Below are 20,462 nucleotides of genomic sequence, written 5' to 3' on the forward strand. Positions count from 1 at the left end.
GCCTACAATTTATCTAAATTCACATGTGTATTTCCTCAGAAATGGTGTTGATAAACAAGTCATACAAGGACAATTATTAACATGCACTTTTGTAATCTTAATGTCAAAAATACACTCACCAGGCCAGTTTATTTCCATAATTTAATATTATTTTGTTGAGCTACAGTAAATAATTTTAATAGATATAATATACATACATGACTATAAAGACTTAATTTGGATAGCAGCACAAAAAAAAAAAAAACACTGAATATGACAATGTCGAAACTAAATCACACGGAAACACATAAAATCCTTAAAAATGAAGTGCATCTATCAACTCAAAAGTCTGATCTAAATATACACTTGGTGAAGTGCTGCTATAGTAACATTTACTAAAACTTTGTGGAGTTGGGTGTAATATTTTATAAACCTATTTGGCAGGAAAACAAACCATCAAAACTACTTTACCTTTTTTTCAAACCCTGTAATAATTTGATAATGTTAAGTGTTTTTTTTTTTATCTTTTTTTTAGCCACACACACACCTCTGTAGTTCCTGTCAGCATATCCTGTTTAAACCAAAAGATATTAAAATGAACTTTTTTTTATACAGAAAGTTTATAATACGGTCACATCTTCAAACATCTGTTTTTTTAAGGTGCCAGTGAGGCTGTGTGTAGCTGCACAGTATTGAGAAATTAGAGACTGTCCCAAGAGAGTGATTCAGATTTTACCATCACGCATACAGAGGCTGATAGTCATTCTTCTTACTTCGGCAGGTGATGACACAAATGCTGAACATCCCAAAAAACTGAAAAAGAGTGAGAAACACAAAACAAGTTGTTAAATTCATTGTCAGATAAACAAGTATAATGATTAGGCTAAAATGAACTGCTGTACCTTTATGATGGCAAATCCCAGGATGACCAACATTGCATAACTAAGCACATCCTGAAGCATCTGGTCCAGTTTAGCTTCACATCCCTGTAGGAACAACAGAGTGCGTTTTCTCCCCGAAAAAAAAAAAATGGTTTAAAACCAATAACATATTTCAAGAAAACTGCTTGGAAATATGCTGATCTGAATACCAATATAGTTAATTATTGTTATTGCTAAAACTGAAATAAATGTAAAAGAGAGAGAGAGAGAGAAAGATATATATATATATATTTATATATGAAGAGTTCAGATGCAAAAGCCTCTAAATGCCATTTGAAATTTTCTTCTAAAATGACCATTTTTATCAAGCTTGTATTTAAGTTCAGTAATTTCACTTAAATGACAATTAATAGGTAATTATCATTGCCATTTAAGTGAAATTACTGAACTTAAATATACAAGCTTGATAAAAATTATCATTTTAGAAGAAAATTTCAAATGGCACTTAGAGGCTTTTGCATCTGAACTCTTCATATATATAGAGATAGATAAACACATATATATATATATATATATATATATATATATATACACACACACACTAAAATCAATAAATACTAAAATAGCCTATAAATTGAAAAATAACACGGTTGACTGAACACAATTCACCATGTCAAACAAAATGACACGCCGCTCAAACCTGTGTATTCAGAAGATCGAGTTGGGTGAGTTGACCTGTGCATTGTGTATTGTTTGCTTTACAGCAGGAATGTGGCACAGAATTGTTATGTTGGCCAAACCATGGCGTTGCAGTCCAGTCTGTAAAGTTATTCACCCCACAGCACTCCAACTGGAAAATGTAAAAATGGAGTACAAAAAAAAAGATCAGGAGACTCCTTTTCATGCATCCATTTCCTGCCAAGTGTGTCTATGATTTCCAGTGCAAATAAAAATGATTACAATGATATGAAGGAACCTTTTAGTCTTACTTGAGATTGCAAGTAATCCACTGCATGCGTTTCAGTGTTCAGACCATCATACTTTTGGAAGACGTCTTTCATTGACTTTTCTAGGTCACCCTTAATCTGTAAACATCACGGGAAACAATTTTCAGTGATGTAGATTTCTACATATCCCATTAAAAAAAAAAATGTTATTCAGAGGTTATATGAGAATAACTTACTCTGCCCCTGTAGATGAAGCCAAACACAAAAGCGGTCACCTCGGCTGCAAAGATTATCATGATGATGATAAGAAACTAAATGAAAAATTCAGAGAAAAAGCATAAAATATTAAATCCCCCAAAATCGACACCATGATGAAACCAGTAATACCCAAAAGGCTTTAAAAAAAAGGGAATAGAAACCACCACATGGACCCTACTCTCTATTTTCGATAACATAAACTGAACAAAAGGTACACAGATGTATGGCTCATACTCACAAAGCCTAAACCGACTTTGGACTCCCTCAGAGTTGCACAGCAGCCAACGGTTCCGATGACAAACATGACCACAGCCACACCGATTATAATGGCTGCTGGGACGATGCTGTACTTATCAGACACAAAGTCTTCAAAGCTGTTGTAGCTCTTTATCACATAAGAACCAACATATGCAAGGGCCACTCCAGCACCCTGAAAAGAATGACACAAGAGGTGGGTTAATGACATCAAACTTCGCAGTAATGTCTGTGATGGGACTCCCCCCCCCCCCCCCAAAAAAAATGATTTCATGATATTTACTAAAAAATATATATAACTTTATCAAAAACAATACTGATATACAGACATGTACACTCACATGCATTCAAGGCGTAAGGCACTCATGACATTTTAGAGCAGTGGTTCTCAACCAGCAAAATTTCATGACCAAGTATTTAAATGATTGATATATTAAAATAACCAAATAAAAAACTCAATAAAAATGCTAACACACACAATGTTAACCCCTCCCCCAATAAGGTGTCATTTCATAACATGTCAACTTTGGATTATGTATGACTCGCTAGCACATGATCGGTTTCTTCAGCAGTCAGTCACGAGACCATGAGTAACCTTTTCCTGCCCCCTAATCTTTCCTGGAATTCTGGTCTTGTGCCTCAGCTTGAGCAGAAGCGGCAAAAGCAAAACAGAAAACCCTTGAGGTAGAAAAGTACACATTTACAGCAATAAATCAGCTTTTCAGAAGACAAAGATGCTACAATGAGAACTTTCAGTTCTCAGATTTTTAGGTTTCAGGTTTTACTTCTTGCACTGGTGTTTTTGGGGAAAATTTATATATATATATATATATATATATATATATATATATATACACACACACACACACACACACACACAACACATACAGACAGGAGGGTCTCAGCCCTAAGACATTTGTCTTGGTTTCTGCTAATTTTAGCAACATCTCTCTGAGCATGAAAGTATTCAATTGTCTGTGCAGAAGAGTAAGAATTGTTGGTTTTCTACAGAACTCCCCTTCGTGCCCACTGAAGCTAGAAAAGGGCACATGACATTAAGCCCAGGCAGATGACTAGGTCGACATGATGTCAGACAATTATGGGCATAAAAAAATTAATTATTTCCTTTGAAATCAAGTTAGAAGCTCTGACAGTTACATGAACTCTTAAATAAATAAGTGCTTACATTTAAAGGCAGTAAAGCAAAAGGCACTGAAGCCCCTTCATTTGGTAGGGTGACCAACAGTCCTGTTTTCATGTCCTGTCCTAGCTGTTTTTTATAAAGTGATTAAAATGTCCTGGTTTTCAAAAAAAAAAAAAAAAACTGCTCGGAAAAATCAGCTCTACAGCAAAATATGGATGGGCAAACAAGGAGGATGAGGAAGAAAAACAGGATAAAGAGGAAGAAAGCTAAAGATATACATATATTTTGTTAGTTTGTGTTATTTATTTTTCTAATACAGAAGAGACATTATTTTTTATCATTATTTCATTCATTATTTTTGAAACCTGTCATAATAAAACATGTTGAATAACCTCTGAGAAGCCTGTCTGAATATGTGTCTTGTAATATAGCCATTTTCTATCTATACAGAGGAGGCATAGCCTATATTAAATGTATTGAAATTAATAAGGCATCTTTGAGTAAACTTCGAGTATCATCTGAGTATCTGTTTGCCGAGCCGAGTGTCCTGGTTTTTGGTAGCCTAATCAAAATGGTCACCCTGTCACATGGTTGTTTAAAGTCTATAAACAAAGCGCAAACAAATGACTCACCCCAAATTAAATTACATTCTACACAACAGCTCGTTGTCAAAAGCAAATAAACGTTTAGGTCTGGAGGAGGAGAAACAAACTCTGGAATGAAACAAACTATTGTGATGCTTCTAAGGATCCTTTTACCTACAAATAGTCATCAAACAACTGCAAAATACACATGGACAGCTTAGGTTTGTAAACCTGTGAACTTATATTAAAAAGAACATCACAAACTCACCCAAAATATTAAACTGAGAAGCAAAAGAACGCTTTTGGACGTTATCATTCCACAATCCATGTTTGCTGCTGAGTGAGGAGTCGAAGCTTGGAATATTGTGGATAGTTTGTGGCGTTTTTCTTTTCCTTTTTTGAGTTAGTGACGTAATCTTTCCTCGTGTTCTTTATAGTTCAGTCAGTCACATGCTCTCTCTAATACGTCAACAATGGAAACCCCCAGGTCCTAAACACCGTAAATGCAAAAAAACACCGTAAATGCGTGAGACAGGTGACGTGACCAGAGAATTTCAATTTGGCACAGTATATCTATAGTGATGGTTGATGGTTGCATGGGAATTGGTATATAATTAAACACAATTTTCACCACACAACTAGGCTATTTCATATGGAATAACAAAGGCATACTTTTTAAAAACAAATCACTATTTTATCCCACTTGGTTCAATGAAGGGATTATATAAGACAACTGGTTAATTCCAAGTGATATTTGTTATCATATACTGAATTTCTTCAAAAAATTAATTTACCAGTTAAACCAAGAGAGTTTGCAATTGTTCTTGACGCGATTCCATAGTGTGTGATTTTACTCTTAAAAATTATGTTTCAGTGGAAATAAACATGGATAATCTTTATGGTAAAGTTTTCATTGATAATGTTGAAGTTTTAGAACAAAAATGTAGCAATACGATTATAAGGAAAGCGCTCGGTGTCTTTTCCTGCAGCAAGATTCTTTTGGTCTTCCTTATTTGGTGATATCTTGGGTTAAAGCATGGAAATTACCAAATAGGTTTTGTGTCAATAACAAAATTAAGGAAGTGTCTTACAAAATACTTTACACAATTTATCTAAGCATGTTTTGGAAAGATTTCATATACTTGTGAATTCTGTGCACTGGAGAAAGAAACAATTTTGCATTTGTTTTTTTGTTTGTTTGTTTTTTTTCCACTGTATTTTCTCGAGATTATTTTGGAAAGATTTAGAAACCTTTATTAATAGAAAACTGATGGAATTTTATGTTATTGATGTGCTTTTTATACTCAGAGAGACAATTTGGAATGTAATGAACAACATATAATACAGTTATTTATTTTATAGGAAAATACCATATACATAAAAAGAAGTGGGCTCAAAGGTAAACCAAATTTTCCACATTTTATAAATGACTTTAAATTATATGTACATCTTTTGGAAAAAACTAAAAACAAAAAAGCAATGAAAACATTTAATGCTTTGAAAACACTGGATTTTATGTATCTTTTTCTCTTTCTGGCAGTTAATATAATATTGTGAATAGTTCTAATGGCATTGAATAAAAAAAGTATAGTGATGGTTGACTGATGAACTCTGTTTAAGTACAACCTTTACGTTTTTGTTTGTTGTTGTTTTTTTAATGATTCTACACCCGTTTACATGTAAATATTTCAACACAAATTATTTAAAGTGGTATGACTTCTTTATGACAATGACAGACTGATGGCATTGCATTTCACATGATTTTTTAGTTGAATTGGGACAGATGCCCTTTGAACAAAGAAGTTCGATGGAAATACATTTGCTTTAGTTTAAATACTACAAAAATGACATCCATATATCATTTACTAGTAGGAAAAATAACAACATTTTTAAATTAAATTAGGTCTTGTTGGAAATCATGTTATGTCAACTTGAGTTGGTCAGCAACCTAGCTGATTTGTCAGTGGTACAATGTGACTTAACTTTAACTTGTTTATCAAGCTTGATTATTACCCATCAGCTTTGAAAGTTCACGTCGAACCGCAAACGGGTTAAAAATGTTTTAAAATATTTTCTGTGGAAGTCTAATGACCAAAAAAAAAAAAAAAAACTGAGGAAGATACATTGGAAGATACATCCCGCATGGCCAGATCCCAAAAGAAGCAGAAAAGGTTGCCTTCCTCGAACTATTTGACCCTGCAGTGGATGGATTCGCTGAACGGTGTACAGAAGTCGTCGCCAGCTCAGCAGCTGCCTCAAGTCACCAGAAGAGCCTGCCAGCGCTCCCATGACACCAAGCTCTACACTATCCCTAAGTGCCAGTGACCCCGCACCAAGGTGACGTTAGACCCTGAATCGCAGAAGCCGTCTTGTTCTGTCAGGAGTGAATAGGAGAAGGTTAAGTTCCCTTGCCACTCTGGCTCAGGTTTGAGCAGCCAGCGTGCCTTCCCACAAGAGTCTTGAGCACTATCTCAGAGACTAAAGCCCTGTCTACTATTAGTCTCTTTGCCCTTAAGTGGTCTGTCTTCTCTGACTGGTGCACAGAATGAAGTGACATCTTGTGATGTTTCACTGATTTTATGCTTCCTTCAAAAGCTTCAGGACAAGGGGTGCTGCTGGACACACTCAATGTCTATGGCGGCCATTGCGAATCATGCTCTCAGGCCATGCTGGCCAGGCAGTTGGAAGGAACATTTTAGTAACATGGTTCTTGAAAGGGGCCAGAAGGCTGAACCCACCTCGCCCCTATTCTATCCCGATTTGTGACCTGTCCACGGTCCTCAGGGCTCTCTGAGGCCCGCCCTTTGAGCCGCTAACTGTCAATCGAGCTGTGGCGCCTTTCACTTAAGACCACCCTTCTGCTGGCTTCAGCGTCGGTCGCTCTCGTTGAGACAGTCTTGTCTTGTGTTTGGGCCAAATGATTTCAGAGTCATCCTCAAACCAAGACAAACCAAGGTGCACCCTACTCTGTTTAGAGCACAGGTTATTATTACCCTTTCTGCTCTTCCTGTTTCTGGGGACACACAAGGGTTGCACTTACTCTGCCCGGTTCAGACTCACGAGTATACGTTGAGTGCTCTAGCCTCATCTGGCAATAAGAGCAGTTTTTTGTCTGCTTCAGAGGCCACACTAAAGGGCAAATGGCCACAAAGCAGAGGTTATCACACTGGATAGTGGATGTAATTGTGTTAGCTTATGTTTCTGTGGACCTTCATTGCCCTTTTGGAGTGAGAGCCCAATTCACCAAGGGCAAGGTCTCCTCCTGGATCTGGTCCAGTGGAGTATCCATTGGTGACTTTTGTGCAGCGGCCGGCTGGTCCTCTCCATCCACCCTCGCCAGTTTTTATAACTTGGACGTACTTTATCTCCAAGCACTGGCCCTGTGCATCTAAACCGGTCCTCGACCTCGTTGTACGTCTTACCGTTAGGGTGCTTGCCGAGGACTCCGGCCTTGTAGCTTGAGCCTTGTGTGTTTGGGCGGATGTTCTTGCCCTATTATTAGTCTTGCTGCCTTTCTGGGCCCTTAACCTTGAGTGCCCAAGGACGGGGCTCATAGGACGCCATTCATTCTACGCTTGTATTATATGGCGCTTTTGGAATGCGTCCTCATAGTATCAGCTAAAGATTGACGCAATGCAAGTGAACCGTATCGATAAAGGAACATCTCGGTTACTAACATAACCTCGGTTTCCTGAGATAACGAGAACGAGCATTGCGTAGCTGGCTGTGATCTCGGAGGAAAGAGATAGGATCAGCTAAAGACCGATGCAAGTCTCGTTCCCGTTATCTCAGGGAACCTGAGATTATATTAGGTTATATTAGTAACGAGGTGTTTTTTCCAATGGTAAGAGGCACAGAACACCTCAATTCCCTATAATATGACAATCTCTGGCACAAACTTTGCCAAACAACACAAAATAAATTGACTTAATGAAGATTTTGATAAAGCACAAATACTGTACTAAGTTTTAATTGTATTTGGTTTCTAGTAACAGTAACAGTAAAATTACTTGACTTAATATGTTGTGGGGGCGTGCCTTAAAAAAAATGGATAAATCAACCTTTAAGGAAACCAATTTTCTTTGTGAACGAATAATGTATTGCAAATAAATAAATGTTCTTCCTTAAAATACATAAGCTATGTTAAATTCCCATTGAGCAAGTCAGACTTTTATTTTTAAAGGCCATTTATTTCAATTAAGGCATTTCCAAAAGATGATTTTGTATTCCTCTTTTTAGTCAACTTTAGAATGGGTGTGTTCACTAATGCTATAAGCATTGTACTATTCAAGGTGTAAAAAACATATATTATTGGGCTACTTTCTGGGCCTGGTTACACCTACATTTTAGAGCATGGACTGGTTTTGAAAAAGAAAACTTCTAAGGGGACTGCAGGATGAATTAAATGTATGTCAATTAATAATTCATTATTATTGAGATTAAAATGTATCTAGCTCAATTTTAAATTAAAATGCTAAAAACACATTAAATCAAGATGTAAACTATACTGTTTTTGAAGAACACAATGTGCTCACAAAGTCAAATCAGCAAAATCATCTATGCATATAATCCTTTAAAAACTGCCAGAGAATTAAACCTTTGAAACAAGCAAAACAACCAAAAAGGTCCTATTAGGTCATATAGCCTATCTAACAACTGACATGGCATCAAAGATAAGGTTTCTGCATCTAGGAGACACCCTTCTGGTGTAACTGCAGAAGATCAAACTGTAAGAATTTAAATGCTTTCATGAATTATTAAACTAAAGTTTATTTTAGCACTATAATCAGTCAAATAAGCATCATCCATTGTACAAATGAATGACACAATAGCCTTAGATCTCAAACCATATCCTGACAGATTTTTAGGTTTTGGCTACTAAATAAAATAAAAAATACTAAAAAGATTCGATCAGTATTATTAATTAAATGTATTCAATGTGTGATTGTTTTTGTAGGGTCAAAATGTTGCTATAACTGACTAAAACTCACAGAAAAAGAAAATGTGTTTTAGTAGACTGAAAATATATTATTTGTTCAAAAACTCAGCAAACTATTCGCTTTATTAATTCATGAAAACATTACAGATGGTCCACTCTCAATGAACAACTGCACTTACTAAGTAAATACATTTTTAAATAATGTAATTAAGCAAAGTCCAGAAATTGTTCAGTCTTAAAACGCCACAGCACATCGATTCTTCACATTTGCGAATAAAAACTGATTATTACTTTATTGTTTGGATGCTATTTACAAGTTAAATGTCCTTATGGAACTTTCTTGATTTTCTGATCGACAATCCAGGTCGTTGAATTATTTTTAAAAGTAAAAATAATACTCTTTCTATTAGTCGGAAAACACAAATTATTAAAAAGGCGCTGAAATGATATCTACTAGAGTCTACACGGTTCTCATGTTGACTATTTTACGTGCACGCATCCGCCCTTCAACTCACTCTCATCAGACAACTTCTTCCAGCTGCTCAAATAAACTGTCAGTCATGTCAGCTGCCACAGCAGCCTCATCTGCTAAAACGCCAAAAAGAAGGTCCAAGGCCAAGAAGTCAGGACTCAGTGTGTCTGATTTGATCCTCAAGGTCTTGTCATCTTCAGAGGAGCGTGGTGGCGTCTCTCTGGTCGCTCTGAAGAAAGCGCTGGCTGCCAGTGGTTATGATGTGGTAAGAAACAACTCGCGCATTAAGCTGGCAGTTAAGCGACTGGTGGCCAATGGTCGCCTGATGCAGACCAAAGGCACCGGAGCATCTGGATCATTTAAGATCGGCTCGAAAGCTGTTACAAAGCCAAAGAAGGCAACGGCGAAGAGGGCAAAGAGAAAGATGGCCAAGAAACCTGCCGGGGCAAAGAAATCCCCTAAGAGAAGGAGAAATGTAGGAAGTCCTGAAAAGGCCAGCGAGACACCTGCGGTCAAGAAGACCACAAGACCCAAGAGAGCCAAACGAAGAGCTTCCAAATCAAGCAAAGCAAAAACTGTCTAGAAATAATTAGGCTACCATGATGATGGCTATTGTTCTTACTTTATAGCTAAGGGATATTGCATTCTTTGTAAAACAAATAAAACAATTCTTAATTAATCAAACAATGATAGGCTATTGGAGTTTTGATGATGATGAAAATAAAAATAACAATAATTACCTATAGCCGACTATTATTCTACACTAATTACATGTATTGCGTTTTAACATTTTACAACAGACCAAAGTTAATTTTAGCCTAAATTCCATATTGGGCTATTAGGCCAATTACTTTAGGCCTAAATGATCTTTTACATTTCTTATGAAATTTCAAAAATTATGCAATATAGTTATAATGTAGGCTATTATTTTTACAACACAGTCTCATGAAGATAAGCAAGAAATGTAAAAGGACACCAACGGATGATAAATGTAAAAAAAAAATACGTGACTGGGATAGGCTAATTTTATATCGAAAAGTGACGTGTCACACACGAGTTTTACACGTTATTCCACTAGATGGTGTTCTCTGAAAAGCAGTCGTCATATGCATACTCTCTATGGTCAAATGCACTGATCTATAGCCTATATTTTAGATGGATCAGTGCAGTGGCCATATGGCGCGTAGGTCATTCAGTTTTCTCTGCTTTTCAGAGAACACTATTATATGGAATAACGTGTATAAAGCTCGTATAGCTATAGCCTAGGCCTATTAATTTTTTTTTTTAGCGACGTCACATATTCATCAAAATGCTCATCCACGACAGCAATTAATACAAAACATCACCAATATTTGTTTTTTAACTTATACTGGGAATTATTAAATGACATTAGACAGTGTAACAGGGTCAAATTAAAAATACATAAAACAAAATTATAAATTTGATGTCTAAAATTCACTATCTGGAAACATTGAAACACAAATATTTGTTTGAGTAAAATAAACGGTAAATGTGGATTATTTTTTCATATTAATATTCATGCTTTGGCCAAAACACTCTTTTGATCACAACTAATGAAAATAAGTCAATGTCGTGTCTACAGCAGAAAAAAATATTTTCTCATATGAAATAGGCAAAACACAGCTTGTAACATCAATAAATTATTACAATAGCCTAATGAATAATATAGTACTAACAACAATAATAATCCCTTTTGTTAACATTGTCATCTCATTATATAAACCAAACAAAACTTAATACATACCATAAATGTAACATTAGCCTATTTTATATTTAAAATAAAATAATTATTGCGTATTAATTAAATAATTATTAATTGAAATAAGAATTGTATAAAAATGTCTGCCAAATGCATAAATGTTAATTCTCAATCCATCATGTGCAACTAAAGCTCTGATTCAGAACGCTGCGCCACACGTCTCGTCTTCAACGAGCCAAAATGAGCCGTTACTCCTCTGTTCATCTCTCTGCACTGGCTACCTCTCGCATGAAGGTCAAGGCATTGACGCTTGCTTACAGATCTATCATAGGCTCAGCTCCCCCCTACTTTCATTTGCTCCGAGTCCACGTCCCCACCAGAAGCCTACGATCAGCCAATGAGCGACGGCTCGTGGTACCATCACAGAAAGTCTGAAAAAGAAAAAGAATCTCTCTCCAGAACATTCTCATTCACGGTTCCTGATGATACTCACCCTCACCTGAAATGCAGAATCTCTGACAACATTCAAAAGACAACTGAAAACTCATCTCTTCCGCGCAGCACTTAACCTCATATAAAAATAAAAAAAATAAACAAAAACCTTTCCTTTTCCCTTAGTCCTCCCAACGCATTTCATGGGTTGTTTTTGGCTCTTTACGATGACTCAATTTAGTCCAAATTTGTAAGTCAGCTAAATGACTAAACGTACACTCTAAAAAATGCTGGGTTGTTTTAACCCAATTTTGGGTCAAATATGGACAAACCCGAAATGTTGGGTTAAAAATGTAATGTAAAAATTTAACCCAACGGCTGGGTTAGTCCATATTTGACCCAAAGTTGGGTTAAAACAACCCAGCATTTTTTAGAGTGTAAATATAAATTAAAATTACCAGAGTCGTACTTTTGAGTAGCCTTTGTTCTTTGCCTCTGAAAAGTGATTGTCAATCATGTCTCCCATCTCTGCTTATAATACGGAGCCTACTACAGGACGTGAAAACTAAAAGCACAATAACAGTATACAAAAATAGCAACAAGCAGTAGGCTACAGTACTGTAGATAGCCTAACATGTATATCTGTTCGGAAACCGCTCATCATGTTTGCATTGTGTCTATGATTTTTTTTGTTTATGTCAAGTTTTTACAGCTGTCCCCATTTGCAAACTTCTTGCATTATTTTGAACCGGCAGAGTGTCACTTGCAATTTTTCCATGTCTTGTATTTTAATTTATTAAAAGTGCAAGTGGGCCAAACAAACTTATCTTAGAAGCACACTCATATAGCCTATACTGTTGCAATAGGTAAGCTATATTGTAAACTTTTGTTAGGCTACATAATAAAATCAAACGTTGGCAAGGGAATTAGAAACTAAAGTATAGTAAAGCATAATGTTTTCATAACCATCCTAATAAAGTTTGCTTCCAACAATATTTAACATTGGGATGCAGTAAAAGAGAAAGCATTACATGTGCTTGTGACTGTCCTCTTCCGTGTTGACATTAATTTACAAGGAGGTTAATCAGTCTTTGAGGAAGTTTAACTAAGTATACACAAAAGCATTTGAGCATGCCATACATTAAAGAAATAGTATTAGGTTCTAGAGATTGTTTGTTATAAATAGCATAGATTGTAAAACATTACATTATTACATTATTTCTCTTTCACACAACTACAAACCATGCAGCCTTGAAGTTTGGATTCTTTTTGAGTCAAGAAATGACATTTCTTCCTTTGTTGGTTATTTTTTTGCTATACAGACCTGCGGGTCATCAAACATGAACTTTTGCCCAGAGCGAAATACGGACTTTCCTTTTGCGTATGTATATATAAGTGTGAACAAAAGTGAAAAGTGTAGTGACTGCAGCTCAAGCCAAGAGGACCAGGACAAACTTCAGAAGAACTAGCCTATCTGTGAGACAGTATGTTTTTATTACTTAACCAGTATTTTTGTTTAACGTCTCATAATGCAGTTTTTATGAGCTAATACTGAGACTACAAGGAATATTTGTACTTTAATGAAAAGTGGAGGAAAACAAGAAAACATTTTATTTGTATGTTCACTGCCAGACATATTCTGCATGCTAAAGAAAATGTTTTTTTTTTTTTTTTTTACTGTAAATAGTACCATGTTAGGCCTCTTCAGCTTATAATATCCTATATATTAAGGTTTTATATATATATATATATATATATACAGTATATATATATATATATACAGTATATATATATATATATATATATATATATATATATATATATTAATAAAAAAAGTAAGGCAAAAGCTGACTGAACTGCTCCACACATTAATGATGAGACAGAAACAGTAGCCGGACTGTTACATTGAGATAAGCTGTGTCTGTGTGTGTGTATTGTGGTGTAACTTATTCTTCACAGGTGATGAGGCTATAGGGTGAGACAGCATCTGCCAAGAAATACTTGCATTCAAATTGAATAGTGTGTTTCTTCCATTTTTTTTTAAAAAAAAGTAATTAATTAAAGAAGGAATTATTTGTTGTATACTTCAGTTAAGACAACATTGGGTCTAAACATAAAACGCAAATACTAGCTTGAGCAAAAAAAGAAAAAAAAAGTCAGAAAAAAAGAAAAAAAAGAAGCTCTAAATAATCACCATCACCAATAAGTTGTAAAAAAGTAAAATGTTATTGTTGTAATGGAAAATACAACGAAATAACAAAAATAGCAGCAAGCAGTAAAACAATAAATAGTTTAATTTTAGTTACATTTATACATTAATCAAAATGCATGCCAGGCCATTGAATTCAAAAGAGAATTAACGTTTGGAAGCCTCTGGAAAGCCTCAGGATTTTTTTTTTTTCCTATGGGTAAAAATAAATTATAATAAAATATTTCTCAACTACATATGTACAGCACATGTACAGTATGGTTATCTTTTCAGAGTTTACTCTTGAATGGTGCACGACATTATGTTTGTAGAGTGTTTATATCGTTTTTAAATAGGTCAATTTTTTAAAGATTTGACCCCACACACTGGGACTAAAAAACGGCCCTGGACTTTGACTCGGCCCGGACCAAAGCAATCGGCGCACGGAAACTCGACAACAACAATAACGCCTGCCGCCTGGCATGAGTGTCACAAGACTTTAATTGGGGCTCATGATACTATACCATCCACATTATAGCTAACAGCATATTATACAATCTATTCCATGTTGTCTTAAAATGAATTTATTACTTGCGTAGTATCTTCAGGAAGTGAAGATTCTACAGTGCTGCCACTTTCGGGTGTGCATATGACATTTGTCGAGCCAGATCCTGAGATGATGGCTATGCTTTCCCGAGGCGCTGGGTGCATCGGACTAGAGAGGAACTTTTCACCCTGTCCTGAGTGCTCGCTGCTGGATGATTGGTTTTTGGGTGTGGCCGCTGACTCCTGTCAGCATCCACTCCAATACCTTTTTTCCCGGATGTGCATCAGGACAGCTCGATATCCTCGAAGACCCCAATATCTTCCAGCGATCCCTCATTGATCTCCTCTGCCCTTCCTTCCCTCGACAGGGCCTCTGCCCAGTCGTACATTGGGGTCCCCCCGGTTGAACGCACTGTCACGATGCTACTGTGTCCTCAGAGTGCTTCTTGGCACGATCCTAAGCAGTTTTTCGTCTACACTTGTGGCGAAATTCTATAGCGCTAGAGGACAGGCAGCCGCCTCACTGCATGCCATGGACATTCTGCTGTACGCTGGGTTAAGCGCCACTCTTGAGATGGGCTGCTCAGAGATGGGACTCAGTTCTTTCCAGGAGCTGGTAGCAGGGCCACTCCTTTCCCTGGTGGAGGGCCGGGGGAGAATCCTTATTTTAGAAAGAACTGACTCTCCTGACTCTGAGCACACGGAGTTCTCGGACGACACGGTGCACCGCCCCTGAGCCAAGCACCCCTCGTCCTCCTCTGTCTTAGAGCTGGATGACAGTGTGCGCCGTCCCGGAAGCTCTTCGTTAACTGGTGCTCTTCTCAAGGGGGGTTGGGGCGAAGGCTGTCTCTCTCCACCCTCAAAGTCTATGTTGCCGCTGTTGCCGCACACCATGACCCACTCGAATGTAAGTCTGTGGGAAAGCACGGCCTGATCGTCAGGTTCCTGAGAGGAGCGAGGAGACTGAATCCTAGTTCCCTCTTGGGACCTCTCAGTGGTTTTAACTGGCCTGCAGAGTGCTCCCTTTGAGCCTTTTCAATCAGTGGAGCTTAAGTTCCCATCGAAGAAGATAGCGCTCCTGGTTGCATTGGCCTTCATGAAGAGGGTAGGGGACCTCACGCATTCTCCATTGATGAAGCATGCCTGGAATTCGGGCCGGCCTACTCTCACAGGATCCTGGGACCCCGGCTTGGATATGTGCCCAAGGTTCCTACCACTCCTTTCCGGGGCCAGGTGGTGAACCTGCAAGTGCTGCCCCTGGAGGAGGCAGACCCAGCCTTGGCATTGCTCTGTGCTCTCCGCGCCTATGTAGACAGAACGTTTCAGGACCTCAGACCAACTCTTTGTCTGTTATATTGGGAAGCTGAAGGGAAAGGCTCTCTCCAAGCAAAAGCTGTCTCACTGGATAGTGGACGCCATTGCTTTGGTATACCAGCAGCAAGGCCGATCGTGCCACCTTGGTGTGACTGCCCACTCCACCCGGTGTCATCTTGGGCTCTAGCGCATGGCGCCTTGCAAACAAACATCTGCAGAGCTGCAGGCTGGGCGACACCCAACACATTCGCCAGATTCTACAATCTCCGAGTGGAGCTAGTGTCCCCTCATGTACTCACTCAAACCAGCTAGTACCGGACCCTGTCCTCTCAGGTGTCTTCTCTTGCTCGCCATTCCACTCTATGGACTGGATACATGCGATATTCTCCTCAGGTGAGATTCCCCAAAAGCCCTGAGTTCCTCCAGCACTGCTGATGTCGATGCCAGTGTCTATTGCCTGCGCTAGGTGCCTCCCGTGTGCATGGTCCCTCTCTGAGCGACCCCCACAAGTGCATTTCCACTTCAAGTCTCTCTGAGCATGTGGCTGGACACCCCAGTGTTCTTCATTTGCATACTATCAACCTCCCCTCCCCCCTTTCTGGGTTAGTTATATTACATAACTATAATATAACTCTGACATATTACATGCTCCCCCGTGTAGCTTGGTATTCCTGTGCTAAATAGGAGTCCTTCGTCTGTGCTAGTCTCACGACGGGGATCTCAGATCTACGCAGGGCACTGGAAGACAGCTGTGAAGGTTCTGTGATTAGACTGGTAATCCCAAAATTCGGAGTGACAACGAAAGAGAACGTCTTGGTTACGAATGTAACCCTTGTTCCCTGAGTAGGGAATCTGTTCCATCTTCCTGCCACTTTCCGCTGTAGTGCGGAGATCACCTGAGTTCAGTCTTGGCTCCTCAGTGAAGAAACATATCATGTTAACATATAACATGCATGTTGCCAGCATCCCCTTTTTACCCACGAGGTAAGGCGGAAATACACCATGGAAATTCCACAGACCCATGGCATTTCTTTGTAATGTAGACATGCATTTTAAAGCTGCTTTGAAACAATATGTATGTTGTGAAAAGCACTATACAAATAAATATGATTTACTTTGACATAATAAAATATAAAATAGTCCCGCCATATGGTACAGGAAGTATGACAAGAAACCTGTTAGTGGCTTTCAAGATCTACATCCACTGCAGTTTTAGAATGTTTCTCATATTGAAGAGGATTTGAAAATACCTGATTATGCCGTACCCTTCTAAAACAAGAAGCAGCAAATAATTTCACTTCCTCTTTAAAAAAAATAAAAAATAGTTAAATAAAACCACACACCCTCCAACTTTGTCAAAAAATATTGGACATTATGAAGACCCTTAAAAATGTGAGGAACTGAATATATTTACCAAGGAATAGCCCATAATTCACAACAAATATTTGTTTCATTCAGCCCATAAAACCGTCCTTCAACTGAACGTTTAAATATAGGTTGAAGGCTCTTTTGTCTGTTTGTGTCTCCAAGGTAGCCAATCCATGAAGAGGAAGTTCATGGTCTCATGACTATTTTCTGACAGATGTGAAACTGAGAAGTGACAATTAAGGAACTCACCAAATTCTATAATCTTCCACATTTTTATTGTAGTGTGAAACATGCATTTGGTGATCATGGAATCAAGAGCATTGTGTCTGCTGATTGTCTGCTGTTTCATCAAAATCTGCAACCTTCATCCGCTCATTCGTCCCAGTAATGGACTTCGTTTGTGCCGCAAAAACTCAAGTTTGACAGCGCTGGAGGTTTTACCAGGTGGAGGCTGGGATAACCTGCGCAACATAGACATGGGCCGGGTGATGAATCTGAGCTATTCCCAGTGTCAGACCACAGAAGATGGCACCTATCTCATTCCAGATGAAGTCTTTGTCATTCCACAGAAAGTGAGTGGAGTGGAAACAAACTCGGAGATCATCATGTCATGGCTGGAACAAAAAAGCTCCACTTCAAGCTCCATTAATGCTGATATTTCCTTCTTTTCGGTGCTCAATGCAAAATTCTCCACAGAAAACCAGCGCATGAAAAGCCACCAAGTGAAGGAGAGTTCTGTAACAGCACGGGTTCAAGTAAGTACAAAAGTAAAAAACGTATATACTGAGAGTCGTATTGACCATATTGATAAGCTGGACAAATACAGAAGATTTTGAAGTAATTCTACTACGTGAACCAGGGAAAAAGTAATTTTGAACAACCTATATGGTAAAATAAAATCTAAATTACAATTCTAACACCAAAATAAACAAAATATACTACATCTAATAAAACCTACAAGTAAAAAAGTATTGTTTAAAACTGATGAAAATCAATCCTTCATTTTCTCATATCAAATATTTGTTTCTCAGGTCCGTAACCATCTGTACACAGTAAAAGCGTATCCCGACTTCACTCTGGACTCACGATTTGCGAGACAGGCTGAGGAAATTGCAGATGCTATCGAGAACAATCAAACGCGTCAAGCAACTTACCTGTCAGAGAAACTCATACTCGATTATGGTACTCATGTCATCACAAGTGTGGATGCTGGTGCTACTTTGGTGCAAGAGGACTATTTAAAAATGTCTTATGTCTCTAACAGTCAGTCAGATTTGTCTTCGGTTTCTGCATCAGCAGGTTTAAACTTCTTTGACAAAGTTAAATTTGATATTGGTTCCAAAGTATCCCAAGAAACCTCTAAAACCAGTGGTTATCAGGGTAACACCACATATTCGTTAATTCAGAGCCATGGTGGAGCTTTATTCTACCCAGGCATCACTCTACAGAAGTGGCAAGAGAGTACGCTCAATAATCTGGTGGCTATCGACCGCTCTGGGCTGCCGCTGCACTATTTTCTTAATCCATTAACATTCCCAGACCTCCCAACACCAACAGTAAGCAAAATGGCTTCATCAGTTCGTCTGGCAGCCGAGAAATACTATAAAGTAAACACCATTCCAGGTTGTGTAAGTCCAGATTCCCCAAATTTTAACTTTCAGGCAAATGTAGATGATGCATCTTGTGAGGGTCCAGTCACCAATCTTAGCTTTGGTGGCATTTACCAAAAATGCACTCCACTTACATCTGATGGAAGTGCCATCTGTGATGAGACAGCACAGAAAAATCCAGCCACTGGTGATTATTCTTGCCCTCCACAGTACAACACCACCCTGTTACACTCTGAGACAGTAGAAAGAGGTTATAATCATTATGAATGCCACAGCCACTGTCATTCATGCGGTTTCTTATGGTTGTCTACTTGTTGTGACCAAACATGTGGTGATGCTTACCGTGTTCGTCGTGCAAAAGTTGAAACCTACTGGTGTTCCTCTACACAGAAAATCCCTAAGTACTCTGGATACCTCTTTGGAGGTCTATTTGGACCAACTACACAAAACCCATTGACCAAATCTAATGGCTGTCCACCAAACTACTTTACTCAACACTTTTTGTCTAATGGCATGATGGTTTGTATGAGCAATGATTATGAGGCCGCGACAAGATTCTCTGTGCCATTTGCTGGTTTCTTCAGCTGCCAGTCTGGCAACCCTCTCTCAAAGGGTCAATCTCGTTGTCCACCTCAGTTCAGTCAACACCTTGCTGCCATTAGTGATGGCTGTCAGGTCCTGTACTGTGTCCAGTCTGGTGTGTTCACTGGTGGTCAGTTAATGCCAGTCCGTCTCCCACCATTCACAAGACCACCAATGGTCAGTATGATTGCCACAAATACTGTAGCTGTAATGACAGAAGGTGATCGTTCTTGGGTGAGAGTTGGACAAACTAAGATGTGGCGACTGGCAAAGCCTGGTGAGCTAAACCAAATGGCAACAATACTTAATGCAGAGTCTTCTTCTAAGATGTCCGGAGGACAAGCGGCTGGAGTAGCCATTGGTGTAATGGTTCTAGTTGCTCTTATGGTCATAGGAATGGTGCTTATAATGAAAAAGAGAAAGAGGTTTTCTGCCATCAGGTTGAGCAAAGGCTATGAAGAGATTCATAGTGAGGGTCAAAGCGAGAGTAGTGTAGAGATTCAGAGAGAACAACAGATTGAGATTGCAAATAACCCCACTCAATCCCTTCTTTCGTAACAATCTTTTTAAGATGACTATTCAGAGATTTGCAGATTCATAATGTTATAATGAATATTAGTAGCAAAGTTAGCAGCAGCAGTAACAGGTACAGCATTAATATTACTAGTAGTGATCTCTGTCAGTAATCATTCTCTAAAAATAACTTAAAATTCACATTTAACATAAAACAATCCAAGCATAATATGAAAGAAAATGTATCTATTAACGGAATGTCATAAAAAACATTTCAATGTAATGAAATCTTGAAAATTGTAAAGTGTATCTTATAGAGAGATGATTGTTGTGAAAAGAAATTGTAAGAATGCTCTGAAATGAATTATTTTTAGAGAAGATGAAAAATACATTCACAGATTTATGGGTTTATATACAAAATTATTTTCTAATGCTTTATTATTTGCATTGATATATGTGTATATCAAAGTTTTTGTGCTTGTGTGACTAATAAATAGATATAAAAAAAAAACTGTACAAATGTATTTAACTCAGACATGCAACATGATCAGGAATCTCACACCAGGCAGACTTGTACCTTGTACAAAAATATAAAGACATCTTGATGAAAATCCTGGTGTTAAGTTATTATATTATACTTGTTGTTGAGATTGTAATAGACTATTTTATTTTTTATATAGTCAAGCTAGCCAATCAGCCCAAAAGAAAAAATACAATTAATTATAATTAA

At 37.9% G+C, this 20,462-nt stretch overlaps 3 protein-coding genes across 4 annotated transcripts; 2 read left to right on the plus strand and 1 right to left on the minus strand.

Moving 5' to 3' along the window:
* Positions 1-127: 127 nt before the first annotated feature.
* Positions 128-4,475, minus strand: tspan36 (tetraspanin 36). Of its 2 annotated transcripts, none has more exons than XM_039679618.2 (7): positions 4,317-4,475; positions 2,304-2,495; positions 2,044-2,118; positions 1,850-1,945; positions 1,561-1,710; positions 882-965; positions 128-792 (listed from the first exon to the last, which is right to left on the minus strand). In XM_039679618.2, exons 1-7 carry the CDS (start codon positions 4,374-4,376, stop codon positions 718-720), a joined length of 732 nt encoding a protein of 243 aa, XP_039535552.1. In that variant the 5' UTR covers positions 4,377-4,475; the 3' UTR covers positions 128-717. The 2 variants fall into 2 exon arrangements, with proteins under 2 accessions (XP_039535552.1, XP_088975680.1); XM_089119554.1 differs by lacking the exon at positions 4,317-4,475 and adding an exon at positions 2,662-2,682.
* Positions 4,476-9,488: 5,013 nt separating this feature from the next.
* LOC120484421 (histone H1) lies at positions 9,489-10,202 on the plus strand. Its single transcript, XM_039679566.2, has one exon. The coding sequence runs from the start codon at positions 9,548-9,550 to the stop codon at positions 10,040-10,042; it is 495 nt and encodes a 164-aa protein (XP_039535500.2). The 5' UTR covers positions 9,489-9,547; the 3' UTR covers positions 10,043-10,202.
* Positions 10,203-17,309: 7,107 nt separating this feature from the next.
* LOC120484414 (macrophage-expressed gene 1 protein) lies at positions 17,310-20,092 on the plus strand. Its single transcript, XM_039679554.2, has 2 exons — positions 17,310-17,782; positions 18,059-20,092. Exons 1-2 carry the CDS (start codon positions 17,318-17,320, stop codon positions 19,775-19,777), a joined length of 2,184 nt encoding a protein of 727 aa, XP_039535488.1. The 5' UTR covers positions 17,310-17,317; the 3' UTR covers positions 19,778-20,092.
* The last annotated feature ends 370 nt before the right edge of the window (positions 20,093-20,462 follow it).

Source organism: Pimephales promelas, chromosome 14 (assembly GCF_988280905.1).
Source record: "Pimephales promelas chromosome 14, fPimPro1.hap1.1, whole genome shotgun sequence".
Lineage (NCBI taxonomy): Eukaryota > Metazoa > Chordata > Actinopteri > Cypriniformes > Leuciscidae > Pimephales > Pimephales promelas.